Below are 13,752 nucleotides of genomic sequence, written 5' to 3' on the forward strand. Positions count from 1 at the left end.
TAGCTAATATATTATGTTTTAAAGACATTACTTTTTGATATATTACAAATTTGTTATGTTATACGGGCGTACATGTAGAAAGAAGTAAGAAATCATTTTCTAATAAGTTTTATTCTAATTTTTTAAAGAAAAATTTACTTTTTACATTATATAAAAACTTAGGAAAAGAATATTATAGTTATAAATTTTAAAATATTTTTGCATTTTACAAGAAATTAAAAATAAATAAAAATAAATTGTTTAAAAAATTGTTATAGTTAAATAACTATATATATAATGTAAAAAATAATTATTAAACATTGAGAATAAATTTTGGTTATATGTAATATAATAATATGTATAACACATAACTATGTAATATATTTTACGCGATGATATGTTTTATATAAAACATTTATGATCGTGATACTACAATGACTTTGATACTACTTTAATTAACAATTAAAATTTTATATTTCTAAAATTTATTAAATTTACTATTTTTTTATAATAATTTACAATATATTTATATTGTAATTTTTTCATACAACGTTTTAAATATATTCTAACAAATGAGAATAATTTAAGGCACGTTTGGAAAGAGGAACGAAGAAAGGATAGTGCGGCATATGTTTCGATAGGTATAAAATATTTTATAAACTATTAATTTTTTGATAATTTTACTTTAATACTTTTACAACCAGAATAACGATAGGAGAAAATAGTATTCTATCAAATAGTGTTCTACAAAAAAATAGAATCTCTTTTGAATGTTTTGACGACTGTCATTTAACATATTTTAATAATAAATTAAAAACTACAAAAAAGTTTTCTCGAATTATTTTTAATACTTTTGAAAAGAATGTCTTGTAGCATTTTATGTGATACACCGTGTGTGTAAGGTAGGAAAATGTGCGCGTGTCTGCGTATGCCATTTATAAGAAAATATTGATAATCTCGAAATCTCGTAAAAATAAGCATAAATAGGCATTAAAAAAGTACTAGCTATTATATTTATCCTTTCAAAATGGATAACTTTTCTCTTTGATATTTTTTCATATCATCAAAAACAATAAAAATATTTCAGCGAGTGGAAAATTTGCGACACTCGTTATACTAAGAAATCGAATGGCGTGCGAATATATCGAGTGCGAACGAATAGCGAAGGCAGAACGGGAAGGAAACGGTAGACAGAGGATGTCGAATTGCAACGTCGACAAATTCCTTGCGCTCAACAAAATGGTCAAAGCTACCGTTATTCACTTATTACTATTTCGAATTTTCACTCGATGATGTCGATGATAATTCGACAATTTCTTGTCTACATCGACGAGATTCTGTTATCTTGCTATATTCGTTTAAAGCAAGGATAGATCTTAAAGCCTTACATCAAACTTTGACAACTCGCCGTACTTTTTCTTGATAAAGTGTCATTAAGAAATCTATATAATATATCATATATATATATATATATATATATATATATATATATATATATATATGATATGCCATTTTTCAAGCATTATTTTGTAATGCAAATATTACTTCATTAATTTGAAGTTTTCCTTAAAAGATAATAAGATTACTAGTAATTTATAAACAAAAAACTTTATAAACAAAAAACATTTTTTAGAGAAACAAGAAGATTTCGGAATCACATTTTATAATTTATAATTAAATTAAATCTTATAATTTTAAAGGTAATGTCAAAATTGAGAGAAAATATGATTTTTCTTGGTTTACCAAGAAACATCATCATTTGAACAGATGGTTGATTTGAATAGATTTGAATAGATGAATAGTTAGTCTAACGTTGCTTATTGTAATTGTCTATAAATGATGAAACATCCGCTTAACGTATAATCTCTAAACATCTTGACACGCCCAGCATTTTATTTTATTATTATAGAAATTATTGAAATTATGGTTATTATTTATTATTATTTACTTAATTTTTTAGAAAGAATTTTTTATATTTCTACTTTTTATTCTCAGAAGATTTCTACGTAAATATACATATTTTTCACAATATTCTTTCCATATTCTTTTCATTAAATTTTACATTAATTTATTTGAACGAAAAATAATGTTAGAAGAAAAATGCAAATTTCTATGTAAGCGGAATATTTTTGTCTTTTTAAATTGAGTAAATTTTGTGTCATACGATATTACTTTGAAAGTGGAAAACAGTCGAGATATAGAAAGGTGTATGGGGAAAGAAGGAAATTTGATATTCATGAAGCATTTTAGAGTCGTGGTACCCCAGAAATGGGTAAGAAATATAGTATGGATTGCTAAGTAGAGAAGTAGATTGGTAGAAACTTATTTAGATGCGAGTCCATGATTTGCACCCATTTCACATAATCTCTAACTCTCCCTCTCTCCCTTCCGTTCTGTCTTTTTCTTTCATAGAATTTGAACTTTCACTTAAATCGATAGAAGAATAACATCATTTCACATTAAATCTAAATTACAGCATTTGTAAGTGATACAAAATAATCACTTATTAAATCATAAAAGTCATAACAAAAAAGTAAAGATAAAAAAATGTATATATTAGAATATTATATACACTGAGAAAAAGGTTTCTTTAGATTTAACAATTCTATTTGTTTAACTTGAATTTATTTAATTTAACAACATAATTTTATATTAAACATCATTTTGTTGAATTAAGAGTTTTATTGTTTCATTGAAATGTACCATGTTGTTTAATAGAAAAAAAAACACTATTATTAACACTATTATAACACTTATTATAACATTATTCATTTAAAGGAAATAAAATTTATTTTTGAACTAAATAACAAACTTTGTTTGGTTAGATTAAATATCATTTCAAAGAAACAGATTCTTTAATATTGTTGCAGCACATAATAAAGAGTTATTAAATAAGAATTATTTTTTTCAAACAATTTAATAAATTTGATTTAATCTATTAAGTACTATAATAAGTACTTATAATAAATTTCTTTGAATCTAATAAAAATTATTAAAGAAATCATTCTCTTTATGTAATGATTTTAATCTTAGAAATAAAATATGTGGAAAAGATAAAAAAATAATTTTATTATTTCAATCATATGAATAGTTTCTTATTATAATCATACAATTATATCTGAATCGCTTTGTTTTTGCCTTTTTTATTCAATTTAAATTATTCTGAATAATGAAATTAATATTATATAGCAACATGAGTAAAATAAATAAAATAAATATAGCAATAAAATTCTGTTTTATTCCCGTATATTTCTCATATATCTCTCGCTCGTTCGTTATTTCTAATCTTTGATAATTGTAATCTTTCTTGAAACATTTACAGACAGAACTACGTACGACTGTAAACTGTTTTAATTCTTCAAGTTTTCTTTTCCTCATTTTATACTTTTATACACGTTCATGATTTTTACACATTTTTATATAACTAATGTTACATATAACATACAAAATATGTATATTATAATATATATTAGCGCGGATATATACACATGAGTATTACACAATTCAAAAGTAAACAATAACATTTTTAATTGCATTAAACGTATATGTATAACATTAACACGAATTTATTAACAAGAAAGAAAATCATGTTAAGTATATTTTAGAAATTATTTGCAATTTTAAAGTAATTTGCCTAACATTTAATCATCAAGCTTTAAATCCTAAAATCCAAGTGTGCTCTTTTCTCGATGCATAAAGATTCGAATACCCAAAGCAATATCTCGTTAACTGGGCATAATCAGCGAACCTCGACATCGGTTCCTTTATCTCCCTCACACTTCTCTCACTCTCCTGTTCTTTGACGTGGACGTAGACGTGACAACCCGTGAACCATCCCCGTTCCTAGTTATGGCTCGTGCGGAAAAAATCGTATCCCATTTAGATCCAGATCGTGGTTGCCAGATAAAAAATCATCCGTACCAACCGTAAATTGAAATTCAGAAGAAAAGAGGAGAAAAACCGCAATGCGCATATATAGTGAAGGAGAGAAAAAGACCTTGTCAGATGATATCAGAGGCGGAACTTGGTGGATGGAGGGGTAAAGAGAGGTTCTGCGAGGGCAGAACTCGCGCGTATATATAATAATTATTTTAGAAATTAATGGGATACTTCTCGAGTGACCGGATCCGCGCGTGCGATGTGACGCGGCGATGAAGGGGAGATTTACGTCGATTCGGTGGGGCGTATGGGAGGAGTGTGCAAATGGCGACGCGATCCAAGACGCGCCAATCACGGGGCGCGTTAGAGTACCGAATAGCAAACGGCCACGCCTTCTGTGCATGTCGTGATTGCCCTGCGCGTGAGAGCATTATCCGCGCTTATTCTCGGCACACAGCCGACCAGTCACCACTCAGACGGCGTATCTACTGCTGTCTCTACGCGATCTTTTTTCCTTCTTGTATTTAAGCGTGTTCTTCCTGTTTCCTCCTCCTCCTTTCTTTCTCGTTTCATCCGCCGATTGCGTTTTCGCTCATGTTGTTTGACGAGTGTAAAGCTCCAAAAAATAGTGTCGTGGTATATAATGCATGCGTGATCGCGACAGGGGCAGGGCGTCGATCGATCTGCGAATCGATTACCGAGGGTGGAGTCGAAGACGCTTCATTTGCAATACGATATGTTTCATCGATTAAAAGAGATCTCTGTCGCTATTGAGTAGTGAGAAAGAAAAGAAATAAACATGAATTAGCTGATTTCGTGGTAGCCGCAAGCAGAACTGTGATGAAAAGATAACGCCAAAATTTTTAAACGTTTTTTGGCGGGAAAAGTGTTTAAGTGTCAGTGTGACATATCAAACTGGTGTTCGAAATTCCTGCGAGAACGTTGCTGAAGATTTATGCGCGGTGTTTCGTAGTGATTGTAAAAAGGATATATTCTTACGGAGCGGAATCGAATGGTACTTCCCTTATTTGGATTCTCTCATCTTGGGTGTCCTTTAATTAATTTGGTGTGTTGCACGCGGAAGACTTTATCCCGAATGTCATTTTGTACTTAATCTATTTTAACTGTTTTTTTTTTCTTTTTTTTTTCTTTTCATCGTGGCGTTTACGCCAGTGATTAATTTTTCGTTAACAATTGTATTCCTCTGAAGAAACAAAGTTGTCTTTATTTATTATTGAAACATGTGCAGTTAAATACACGTACTTCTCTAATAAATATTATACGTGAAATATTTTCTTCATGACAGAAATGCGATATTAAAATCGTAAGGAAAATGAAAATAAAGAAAATATTATAATCGTGATAAACTGGAAGCACGATCAACAAAATTAATGGCAGATAAACTAAAGACAGAATTACGAGATTAAATGCCTTGACGATAAATCAGAACACGTTGCTTCCAGCAAATTTGTTTGATAATCAATTTTAACAACCTATTTTTTAATTGTTGCGGTTTATCGTGAATTTCAGAAGAATTTTTATTGAAATGATGATTTCTTGATTTTATTATTTACGCGGAGAAACAGATTTTCATTCCGATACCGTTTAATTTTTCTCTCAAGATATTTAAATAGAAATCAGCAAAGTGTTGATCAAAAAGATAATTACAACGCAACAAGGGACAGTGACGAATTGCTCGGGTGGTGGCGGAGGCGAAGGTGGAGGTGGAGGTGGCGGTAGAATTGGCGGTGGCAACGACAACGGTGGCGGCGACGGACGAGAGACGCTCACGTATGCGACCGCGACTGATACGATAGAGGAGGTGGAGGTAGAGGTCGACGAGGTTAAGATGGAAGCCGAGGATCACCTGGCAAGAGAGTATGTGCAGGAGTTTGTTCTTGATCATTTGGATCCTGCTGATGTCAAACGAGAGGTAAAGCGTGAGGATATTCTGGAAATGCACAATAAAAGTGCATTCAGTTTTAAAAGAAATATTTAATAATTAATAAAACGATTCTTGCAATAAATAATTAAATTCGATTAACACAGATAGATACGAGAATTAATGAGAATTTGCGTGATACAGAGTGCGCTAATTATGATTTCAAAAATCTATTAATATAAATATAATTCACCAAAAGTTTCAGCTTAATTTCGAGCCTAATTTCTTCAGCTTAAAAAAAAGTTTCAGCTTAATTTCTTCAAAATACTTCCTTGAATTCTGAAGGCCGTCAGTTAATTAATAAGAATTAAATATGTTGTTCATGTCGGTTGCATAACCGAGTGACATGGTAGGTCGGTTCTTAAAATTTTTTCAAAAGGATCTAAGGCAGCAATGTGATAATAATATACCGCTAAAAGAGATATAAAGTTATTAAATAAAGTTGTGTTAAATAATGTATTAAAACATAGTTAAATTAAAATATACACGGAAAGAACACTTCTGCTGGCAAATCTAAAAATTTGGCTAGATACAGATCTGAAAATGATTTTGTTGGGCCTTCAAAATTATTATATACGATGTTCAAATTGATTGTTAGAAGATCAAACATTTTTGTAGTATTATCATTACAGTTAAGTGTTCTACAAAATAATTTTGATGGGCGAACAAAATTATTTTCAGATCCGTATCTGGTCAAATTTTTAGATTTGCCAGCAAAAATGTTCTTTCCGTGCAAAAAAGGATAAACAAATGAAATTCTTTTGTTTTAACAAAATAATAGGTAAGCAATGTTGTGTCTTTATATTGGACGTGTAAATCATTGACACAGAGTTTATGTTAGTAGGTAGAGCGGTCTAAACTGAGTAAAATTTCTGCATTTTGCAATTTTCGCAATAATTAAAAAAAAATTAATGGTTAAACTTATCAATGATTATTATACATTTTATATATTTATATAAGGTGTCACATTTTAATAGAAACAGATTGTATATTTTCTAAATTTGAACAAAAAATGTCTTGAATTGAAGTTGTAGAAGTTATAGAAAAGACATATAATAGTGCTATTGGTTTAACATTGGGTAGTCATTTGAAAATTACATTAAGGTCATCGCTCTATTTTTAAAATAGAATTATATAATTTTTTATATAATATGATTTCTCCTACTAATTATTTTGAATATAAAAATATTAGAGATAAAATTTATATGCAAACACTAAATTCACGTAGAGAATGAGGAAGTAGCATAAAACGTTAGCAAAAAGCCCATAACGTATACAAAGCTACATACACGTACACGACCGAGAAAATAAATGAAGCTCTGAAATGCAGATCTGAAAATAATTTTGTTGTGCCAACTAAATAATTATCTAGAATGTTCAAATTTGTTAGAATATGTTCAAATTTTTGCAATATTATTATAATGCTTATGTATATAATTATTTTGATAGATTAATTAAATTATTATTAGATCTATATCTATTGAAATATATTCAGATACTTTGATAAAACCGTTTTTTAAAGATAAAAATTTTTAATTTTTACTTCCATATTCTATGAACAGAGATGTTGTAATACAAAATCCAAATAAATTTAAAAAAATAATCCTCATTATTTTTTTCAAAAAATTAAGAATGATTCTTTTATTTATAAGAATATAATATTTTTTTTAAGACAGTGTTTGTAGCGCATTCATTTTAATAGAACTTTAACAAATACTTTTAGAAAAGTAAATATTAATATTGATAGGTTGTACACGTTTTTTATAAAAGAGAAAAGTTATAAAAGAGAAATTGTATAATATTATGTGGTCCAAAATACTTTTTAAAATTTGATTTTTCTAAAATTGAGATAAATAAGGTATATTAGTATTAAAAATAAGATATCTTAGTATTAAATTATTAGTACGATATTTTTGTCAAAAGTCTTGCTGTTTAAAAAAAAAATTATCTAATTTATTAATGAATTCTGTATAAAGTTATTGCGCTGCTTCTAAAGAAATAATTTATCCTTTTTACAAATTTGTCATGTAATTCTTGTTCTATTAATTATGTTTATTAATTATGTCTGGATTATTATGAAAATGATTTTTTATTTTAACAATGTATTCTTTTCATATTAGTCTTAACCATATTAATATAAAAATGTTAATCAATTGTATTAAAAAAAATTATATTTATATATAAATTCTTTATTTTAATGAAAAGTGGAAAAGGACACTAAATATGTTCACGTTGTACAGAGGAAGATTTTTTAAAATAAATAAAATACAAAGTAAGATTTTTTGTGGTTGTTTCGTATGTTATTTTTATAAGATATAAAAGATTGGCGCTAATTTACAATTGTTAGTAAAATCTATTTATTTTTCGTGAACAAGTACAGCTGATTAGATTAAATAAAAAAATCTCGTATCATTTTATGATTTTTATAATAAGTAACTAATTATTATAACAAAGATCAGCAAATAATTATGCTTCCGCGCAAAATTTAGTATTATTCGAATTCTATTGCCAAAAATATAACAAGTTTTAAAGTATAGCATGTTTTGAGTTGTGAAATATAAAAAACGAATGTACCATTATTTGTAGAGCAGACCTTCGAATCTTGCCGCACTCTTAGCAATCGCATATATGCAAAGTTGACCAACTGAATTGTCCCTTCTCATCGCGCCTTTGCATTATCCATTCTATCGCGTGGATATACGATCATTCAACTTTCCTATAAAATAATCCACAAATTATGAGACATCTTATATGTCATACAATAGCACTATTTTACTATGGAGTCTATCACAAATTTTAAATTGAATAAAGGAATTTTCAGATCAATTGCACAAGAACTTGGTACGCCTGGATCTTATTAAGATCCAGGCACATATACACATTGTTATTGTATTATAACATATGACTTATTACTGTACACACGTGAATATACTTTAAAAATTAAAACACTACCATTTAAAAATTTGTAGACGCAAATTTTAAATATAACTTGCAAAGAGATAATTTAACAGATAATACATTTAAAAACTATATATGATAAATTATAAGAAAATAAATGACAAGGTTATTAAAAATTATTAAAATTTGTTTAACATTTATTTAACATTTATTTAATTTAATAAAAGCTCACTGTTCTATTTCATCACTTGTCTCTTAATAACGCGTCGCTGAACGCGCGTAAACAAATTGCATGACGTTTCATTTCAAAAGCGTCGTACCAAAAACACAATAAAATCCTAGGGCCCTATTCTCGAAATATATTGCATATGAAAATCCTATATGTAATATACAGGGTGTTTCGCGAGACTTCTGCTACCACACGTAAAAAATGGGACCGAGATGAACATAAAAGTCCCATATCATTTTGTGATATTCGCAAATAATATATCGAGATATGTATTAATTATTAAAAATCACAAACGGCAATAGCTACGCACGAGCCGCTTAAAGTAAACAATTCCTCACGCGCCTATCAACAATGATCGCCGGGCGGGAGTATCTTACCGTGCGCTTGCTTTGCCGGTGGGCCGGGTAATTTTTACTACGGTAATTTTTAATAATCAATATCTCGATTATTATTGCGAATATCACAAAATGGACTTTTATGTTCATCCCGGTCCCATCTATTTTTTTACGAGTGATGGCAGAAATCTCGCGGAACACTCTGTATATTATAAAGAAGTGGTGGCCGAAATGTGTGACTTTCACTCAAGAGTCGAATAGAGAGGATGAAGCATACATGAATTGAGAAAGAATTAAGCGCTCGAAGCTCGTCAAACTGACGGCTGACGGCAAAATAGCATTTATGTTTTTGGATTTAGTGTTAAAACTGTCATTAAAAATTTGTTTTTGGCGCTACCTTGCGCTTGAGATGAGATGCCGCTTCTGAGGCAGAGCACCGCGTATCTTAAAATTAATCGTGTGTCGGCCCGTTAATCATATCCCGTCACTCAAAAGATAAAGAGAGACAGTAGGTATTCGCTACGAAGGTGGATCGAAAGTTGTATCTTGGGAAATATCGCCTTAAAAAATATCAAGCTAATTTGAACTTTTCTTTTTTATAATAACTTTAAATTAATAGTCAATTTATTATTAACAAAAAAATAAATAAATCCTTTTTAATGATATTAATAAATGTAAATATGAAAATTTGAATTTCTTGTACAATTTTAATATTACAATTATACAATTGTACAATTATAATATTGTCAGTCATGGGCTGACAGTTGAAATCAGTGAAATCAATGAAAATTATTGTATTCGTAGATACGAATGGGCTCACCGACAGTGATGGTGAACAGTAGCGTGGTGCAGCTTTCGGGACAAGTGCAATCACAGGGTTTAGCCTTGGCACCATTAACACCGCCCGCGCACGAGTTAGAGCAACCACATCCATTATATGGTCAACCCCATATTCAGGTGCAGCACGGTGTCCTAGTAAAAGCACCGCCTAGCGCTGCAGCGCATCTTACCACTTTATCCCATCCGGGTACGCCGCCGGATACGCCGCCTGTTTCGGCGTCGCCACCGCCATTGCAACTGCACCGCGGCGATCGAGATTCTCGCGATGTGCGTGACCTTCGTGATCGCGGTAGTATATTGTTGCAGTTGCAGCAACCGACGTTAGTACAAGAAGAAATGCAGGTCAGTACGGGTGGTATGGGTTGGCTAACACAGTCATTGAGACAAGAACCATTGGATCTAAGGCCTCACTGTCCTCAAGAGCAAACTCCGGAACCTCATCATGAACCTTGGTCAGCCACGTCGGCGCATCATCATTTTCAGGAATTGCAACATCTGTCGCGACCAACGAGGCATACCGGTGAGTATTATAATTCTTGATTCATTTTCGAAGAAAGACAAAAAGTTTACTTGTACGAAAATATAAGACTTAAAATATATTTCAAGTTAAGTGAGTGAATAAAATTTCAGAGATATTTTATTTATTTTAGCAGTCAAAAAAGAGATACGATCTAAAATATTCAGATATATTCTTACACGAAAAAAAATTGCAATGATTGTTACAACAACGCACTCTAAACTTTTAGCATTCAAAATTTCACCCTTAACAATAAATGAGTAACGCTGTTTTAAGAGTGATTTTCACAATTTTCACAATTTTCACTCCTTTGCAGTTAATCGGTCTACTCTTATGTAATAATTGAATACTCGATCAACCGATTGATCAAAACATCGATTGACAATTCAATGCAAAATGCATGACGAATGTCACTTCAATAGAGTAAATTCTTAAATCGTTTAAGAAATAAAGTACATTTTTAATTGCTAGCGGAGTACTTTAGCTTGATGTTATCAATGATGCATTTTGAGAAGGACGTAAGACGAAGAAGATATTACATATTTGTTGATATTATCATATTGTGGTATAATATGTTTGCTTTGTGATATTGATTATGTACAATGAATTCAAATATTTTGCTACAGGTAAGCGTTATTTATTTAATTCAAGAAAGATGAGAATTTCCATAAATTACAAATATTGAAATGTATAATCTGCAAATAAACGATAGTATGTGAAATTATAGAGTGTGACAGGTATTCATAATCGAGTCTTATTTTAAGACCGTTTTAAGTAATGTCTCAAGATGCTAATACGGCTCCATGATTGGTTGATAACCTTTTAAGACAATACTTAAGACAGTCTTAAATATAACATTTGACTATAAATATTGGCCTATGTGTATTGTGTGACAAATGGAGAAGACCATAAAATAATGTATATTCACTCCTTTTTGGAGTAAATTTTTCAATTCATTCCAGTGACAAATTCACTATAATTATTGAGTGAATGTTTCACTTCCACCTTGTAATAAAATTCATATACTTGATCTGCTGTGACGCTCAATTGTCACTAAGGCTTGGAGTGAAATTTCACTGCTAAAAGTTTAAAAGAGTGAACATTCTCTCATGATTGAAAAAGAAATGTAGAAATGTGGATTCAAGTTGTATCGAATGTCACATTGAATACAGCTGTTATAAGATATATTTATTTATATGATTCTCACAACTGTACTTCTTACAATAATTAACATTTGATTAAAATACTTTCATATGTAGTTACCTTAAATCGAAAAAATTATTGCTCTGTTTCTAATGTGATCTGCAGAAATAGTGATTGAGGGATCTATAAAATATATTCGCAGGATACAGCACTGTTCTATTGTACCTGTAGAATAGATAATTTTACTACTAAAAAGAATCGTCACATATAATTGTAATTAAAAATAATCATTACGCTACATCATTGTAGCTACCCTCACTATGATTGGGGTTACTATATAAGTCACTTGCAAAATATCATGGTTCCGATAACTTTCTTGTATGTAGACAGACAAAAAATAACATTATTATTCTGTTGTGACAACTCTAATTTTTTCTCCGTGTGATTTTATATATACATATATAATGTATGTCTAATGTACGTATTTCTCAACGAAATATACATACATACATACATAGAATGTGATATGCCTATACTGAAAAGAAGATACTTAAAAAATTTATTTGTGGACAATAAGATTTATTTAAATGAGCACGAAAATTTAGCACCTCGTAGGATATCATGTATGCACATCTGGAAAATCTCTCCATAAATCTGCACCGCGGTACATGTATTTTCTCCCATTAATCCCGCAGACAATTATCACGTCATTATATTCCTTTCAATCTCATTGTTGAGAATAATTGTCATTATGGAAAATTGCGATGACATGCAATGTATCCAAGTAGAAACAATTAACTATTGGCAATTACAGACAAAAAACAATTAGACATTAGGCGCATTTAAATATATGGTCCATTAACCTCTTAGCTACGGCAGTATAATGTGTATATATATATATATATATATACATATATTAATTTATTATATTTGAATTTGCTTTTTATAGTTAACTACATGTTAATATCAAATATGCAATATTACATATCTAGTAAAGAAAAAATAATTAATAATTGCTAAAAATTGAAAATAGAGACTAATTGTTCAATTGTACATGTTAATTATTACTAAAAATGAATAAAAATGTTATGTTAACTTATTATTTTTTTATTATTTTTTCTTTTCTTCACTTATATTTTATCATCTTTCATTTTTTTTTTTTTTTTAGTAAATTAAAATTTTCTGTTATCTTATTGTTATAGGTGGATATTTGGCAATGTCAAATCATCTAGAATATTATAGTGGTCCGAATGCAGGAGGAGGAATGCTTCCCGCAGGCGGGGGTGTAATGCAGGGAATGGAGGATAGTATGCAAGGCTTATCAATACAACCGGGCAGACCATTAAGTGTCTGTTCCGTGAGTTCTTGCAGCGCTGGTGGACCCACGCCAGCCCATCGTTCGAGCAACGGTCTATACTCTAATTGTAATGGTACGAATCCTCAGGAGGAACTCATGGACGATGAACTGTTGATGTCGCTTTCTGTACGCGAACTCAATAAACGTCTTCATGGTTGTCCACGGGAACAGGTGAGTTAAAATCTTTTGTTTTCTGTTTCTGCAAAAAAAAAAGATAATATTTAAAATCTCAAATCAGGAATTGAAATTGATATAACATTGATAACTTTTTATCTATAAAAATTGTAAAAATAAATTTTAAAATCAATGTATGATTTCATTTTTTATACGACAAAGTAAATTATGAAGTTTTTATACTAAAAATGGTTTTATACTAAAAAAGTATTTAATTTTCTAAGTTTAATATATATATATATATATATATATATATATATATATATTTATTTATTATTATATATTTATTATTTATATAAGGTTACGTTTAATAATTGTTAGTTTTGAATTTATTCTTTATAGCTTAGTCTGATATTTTTGAAACATGAAATATTAAATATGTCGTAAAATATTTATTTTTCGATTATTTTACTTTTATAATTGTATTATTGAACAAATTAATGAAATAAATCTATCGAT

At 29.6% G+C, this 13,752-nt stretch overlaps 1 protein-coding gene across 5 annotated transcripts in view; it reads left to right on the top strand.

Moving 5' to 3' along the window:
• The first annotated feature begins 4,144 nt into the window (after positions 1-4,144).
• tj (Maf family bZIP transcription factor traffic jam) overlaps positions 4,145-13,752 on the top strand; it is a 49,032-nt gene continuing 39,424 nt past the window's right edge. For 2 of the 5 annotated variants that reach the window (XM_089070854.1, XM_089070853.1), the window contains exons 1-4: positions 4,145-4,873; positions 5,481-5,791; positions 10,067-10,622; positions 12,965-13,290. In XM_089070854.1, coding sequence (XP_088926980.1) covers positions 5,708-5,791; positions 10,067-10,622; positions 12,965-13,290 — 966 coding nt within the window. In that variant the 5' untranslated portion in view covers positions 4,145-4,873; positions 5,481-5,707. Of the gene's footprint in view, positions 4,925-5,480; positions 5,792-10,066; positions 10,623-12,964; positions 13,291-13,752 lie in introns of all 5 variants that reach the window. The other 3 variants (XM_089070850.1, XM_089070852.1, XM_089070851.1) reach the window with 2 other exon arrangements.

The sequence above is a fragment of the Pogonomyrmex barbatus genome, unplaced genomic scaffold, assembly GCF_055798465.1.
Source record: "Pogonomyrmex barbatus isolate J1 unplaced genomic scaffold, ASM5579846v1 scaffold11, whole genome shotgun sequence".
Lineage (NCBI taxonomy): Eukaryota > Metazoa > Arthropoda > Insecta > Hymenoptera > Formicidae > Pogonomyrmex > Pogonomyrmex barbatus.